The sequence below is a fragment of the Crocodylus porosus genome, unplaced genomic scaffold, assembly GCF_001723895.1.
Source record: "Crocodylus porosus isolate Cpor-Errol unplaced genomic scaffold, CroPor_comp1, whole genome shotgun sequence".
Taxonomy (NCBI): Eukaryota; Metazoa; Chordata; order Crocodylia; family Crocodylidae; genus Crocodylus; species Crocodylus porosus.
Window position 1 is genome coordinate 79974041 of NW_017728948.1, and position 4359 is coordinate 79978399.

At 48.6% G+C, this 4359-nt stretch overlaps 1 protein-coding gene across 1 annotated transcript in view; it reads right to left on the reverse strand.

Moving 5' to 3' along the window:
- Positions 1-4357, reverse strand: part of NKX6-1 (NK6 homeobox 1) — a gene marked incomplete at its 5' end in the record, with an annotated part of 6904 nt that extends 2547 nt beyond the window's left edge. Inside the window, 2 exons of the mRNA XM_019552634.1 lie at positions 2937-3109; positions 4096-4357. Coding sequence (XP_019408179.1) covers positions 2937-3109; positions 4096-4357 — 435 coding nt within the window. The remainder of the gene's footprint in view (positions 1-2936; positions 3110-4095) is intronic.
- Positions 4358-4359: the final 2 nt, after the last annotated feature.

The following is a 4359-nucleotide window of genomic DNA, read 5'->3' on the forward strand; positions in this document are numbered from 1 at the left end:
CAATCACGAAGCGGCACGACTGCATTGACACCACTGGGCCGCCAGCAAGGATCGCGCTGCTGGGGCATCTTACTGTGCCACGAGCAAGTACAAGCAGGACTCGTAGTAGAGATGGTATCTTTTATTAGACTGACAAGATTTCTGCAAAAAAAAAAAAAATTCTTTAATTGCGAGATATAATTTCTACTACGAGTCCTGATTTGCCTTTTCCTCCAGATCAATACGGCTACAACCTGGATACCTGACACAAGCAAGGGCCGCATTGCTGGAGGGATCTTGCTGTGCCATAATCGAGGATCGTACTGCTGGAGCCCACCCCTGTGTCACAGGGCTGTGAGGGACCGGACTGTGCCACAAATATGAATCGCACTGCTGGCGGGATCTCACTGTGCCACAAGCAAGGATGAAGCGATATTTTTTATTAGACCAACTAGATTTTTGCCCCCAAAAAATCTTTATCTAGTTGGTCCAATAAAAAATACCATTCTAAAAAATGCCACTGTACTCTACCACTAGTCCTGATTGCTTTTGCCGCTAGACCAAAACGGCTACAACCTGGATAACAAACAAGGGTCACTGCTGGAGGGATCTCACTGTGCCCCTAACAAGGATCGCAGTGCTGGAGCCCACCCCTGTGTCACAGAGCTGCAGGGACTGGACCCCCAACCCCTTCCTATGCCTGGTCTACCTGCACCTGAGACTCCACTCCAGCCCCTCTGGGCAGCCCGCACCGCAAAGGGCTTCACCTCTTTCGTAGTCAGAAAGTTCCTCCTTCTCAAGCTCACCCGGCCTCGATGTCAGCCCTCTTGGCTGCTGCCTCCCCGGGCCTGGTACAGGCAGGAGAAAAGGAGTGGTGCGGAGTCCGCAGAGGGCTGTGGGGCAGCCCGGGGCTCCGAGCAACACCGCCCTGCTCTGATCCCAAGTGATCCCCAGCACTTGCCCCAATTACGTTTGAGTTGCAATAAGGCTGGAGTGAATACGGAGAGTGAAAAGGGTTTTCTTCCCTACACCCCACCCCCACTCCCGAGATCCAGCATCTAAGAGTTGCTCTCTCCCCCAGTTCGGACTTTTAAATAAACTTTTCCAGCCTGCTAGAGAGAAAAGGGGAAAGCGTTTGGCCCCAGTGTCCCGCTAAACTCCCTTTACCCTTTCTTGCCAGGCTCTTCTTTGCTTGTTTAATTGCAGTTCAGATAGCAACACATACACCGCGGTGGACCACCCCCTCCCCACGATGTGAAAATACACCCGCTTTCTCTTTGCTCGAGCCTGCCCTAAATATAATTCAAAGTGAAAAAGCATGTGCTTGTAACCTACCAAATCCCAACAGTCAGGCAGTTTGGAACTAGGACTAACCAACTGCATACATTTATTCTGCACTGCGACAGCTGCTTAGGCAGTTGTGATTTCAATTGCTGAGGATATTTCAAGCTGGAACTGGATTTCTACTTCATAAACTATTTCTACAGTCCATGAAAAATAGGCTCCAAAATTCTGTTTAATACATAATTGAGAGAGTGAGAGCTCGGGAAGGACCCACATTGTTTTTGTTCCGTTTCTAAAATCAAAGCCACTGAATCGATGGTGCAAAATATAATTCCAGGGGTGGAAGGGAACCATTCAGCATTAAAACGGTCCTTTAAATTATACATAAATACATTTATATATATGTGCGTGTGTATGCATATATAATATGTATATAAATGTGCATATATGTATATAAATGTGTATGCATATATGTGTGTATATACAGACATATATATTTATGCACTTAAATATATTTAAGTGTGTGCCTAGTAGGCTCCCTGAACACACTACCTTGGCCCTGAGAATATAGGAAAATAAACATTCGAGACTGACTGTGTCTCTAACTTCCCCTGTTACATACGTTGTGTTTTAGAAGAGACATAGTAACCAGGCTTCTTCTTTTCGGAGTGCAGACTGCAATCATTTATTCACAGCTATTTAGACAGATTCCCAGTGGACTTCCAGGTAACTCTGAGAGAGTGAGAATTCATACATGAGGCGCCTTAAATACAAAACCGGTTCAAATGATTTTAAAAGTCTGGGGAAAAGCCTGTCTTTAAATGCAGTTTCCCTCGTACAAGTCCTGGGTGGGACGCTATTTGAACGCATGGAAAGCCCACTTTTGCCACATTTCAGTGTTTAACTAAAATACACAGATTGGGGAAAATGTGTAAATGATCTGCTCCATTTTATACTCCTTAATTCAATTCCTCTTCCATTCAAGACAAGGTCTTGGGGGGTGGGGGGTGAACCACTGGGAGCCCCTGTATCTCAAAAAAGTGCGAACTGGTTTGTGCAGGAGCCAGAGCACTGCATCCCGTTTGAACGTTTTCTTTAATAATCGCACCTCTACATTAGACACCACCTTGCTTGATCGTTAGTGTTCGTTTGGATCGGGATGAGCTTGCCAACACTTTTTAAAAAACATTTGAAGATCCCGGAATATTCCCATTCAATGCTCTCAAATTTATGGCACAGTAAAGATCAGCTTTGAGATGAATTTCCAAAGCAGCCAGAAGCTGCTGACACTATTAAAAAAAGAAAAGAAACGACATCTTTAAGGGTTTTAAGTGTTTTACCCTCCCAAAGAGCCCATGGTAAACCGCAAACAGTTACCAGCCAAAGCCCGTCTTTTGTTTTCTTTTGTAAATACACTACCAGGGTCCGCCTCTGCAAAGGATCCCGTTAGCAATCATATTTCGCAATGGCTTTGTGCAGACAATAATGGTGAGTGTGCGGAGCATGTTATCCATTTAAGATAAACCTGATTGCAAAGGCATGCGCCCGATTTCTTTTGTTCAGACAATATCTTACACCCAGGCTCCTTTGTATACGCGTTTCTCATACTCCTCCTAGTCCCGGCAATGTGTGGGCTTGAATCTCTTATCTAATGTTTGACAGCATCATCTCACCTTGACTTGACTCTCTGTCATCCCCAGGGAATAGGCTAGCCTGGCTCTCTCTGGTCCCGCTAAATATTTCGTCTGCTCAAAAGTCTTTTCCAGGGCGAAAATCTGCTGGCCAGAAAAAGTGGGTCTCGTATGTTTCCTCTTTCCGTCTTTATCCAGCAAAATTGATCCTTGATCTGGGAGGGAAATGAATGCATAGACAGATCTGTGAATCTGTTTGGGTTTTTTGGTTGTTTTGGGGGTGGGCGGAGGGGATGCTTGAATATAAAGCTTGGTCTCAAGGGAGAGAGGGATCTTTCCCTACATAGGGAGAAAGCCACGATCAAACTCCTTGCCAGATTGAAAGTGACTCACTTTTGGGTTGTTGGTTTTTACACACACACACACCCTTCCTTTATCTCTGCAGTTTCAGCCATTAAAAAAACTACTATAAGAGAGGAAAGCAATTTTTTAAAAGGTGCGTAATACCAAAGGGCATCTTGTTGCGGAAAGTTGGCGCAAACACAAACTACAATAAAAGCAGTGGAACTGGGGCTGTGTCAGCCTCAAAGTCCCCCCCCCCCTTTAGGGGGAAAAGAAAAAGAAAAGGAGCTTTAAGAAAAAGAGCTCTAAAACGAGCTTTTCCCTCTAGGGGAAAAAAAAAAGAAAGGAAAAGAGCTGGGAGAAAGAGACGGTCAAAATTTTTGATAAAAACATTTTTAAAAATCCAATTGAAATCGGAAGGTTTCAAACACAGGGGCTGAAAAAGGCAAGAACTCGGGCTTAGTGCTCGAGTCGCTTCGTAGAAAATGAGGATGGAAGGGACCTCGTCCGGCCCCTCGCTCAAAGCCGCCAGTCCCCACCTAGGTGAGCCCCAGGCAAGGCTTTGTCTCCCGGGGGCTTAAGGAGAATCCAGGGACTGGGATCCCACCAGCTCCCCGTTCTCGTGCTTCGCATCGTGAGAAACTTTTCCCTCCTCCTCCTCTGTCCCCTCCACTCATTCCCCTTGCCCTTCTCCCCCGGCTGCCATGGCCAATCAGCCTCCCGGCTCTTACACCAACAGGGACCGCTCTTTTTAAAGAAAAAACCCCAGAGGAGGCGTCGGCTCTGATCAGCAGAGGGAAGCAGCCCCGATGCATCCTCCCCCAGCCCCTGGCGCGGCCCCGGGCGGCCCGGTACTCACGGGCCGGGCAGGCCAGGCGCGCGTCCCTCCAGGGCGGACTCTGCATGACGCCGGGCCAGAAGATGGGCGTCCGGCCGGGAAGCTCGGCCAGCGGCTTGGGGTAGCGGCCCACGGCCACGGCGGCGGCGCTGGGGCTGAAGTAGAGGCCGGGCGGGGGTGGCGGCGGGCTGAGGCTGCTGAAGCGGGGCAGGCCGGCCAGGAGCCCGGCGGCGGAGGACGAGGAGGAGGCGGCAGGCGCGGGGGGCAGCGCGGCGCCGGCCAGGG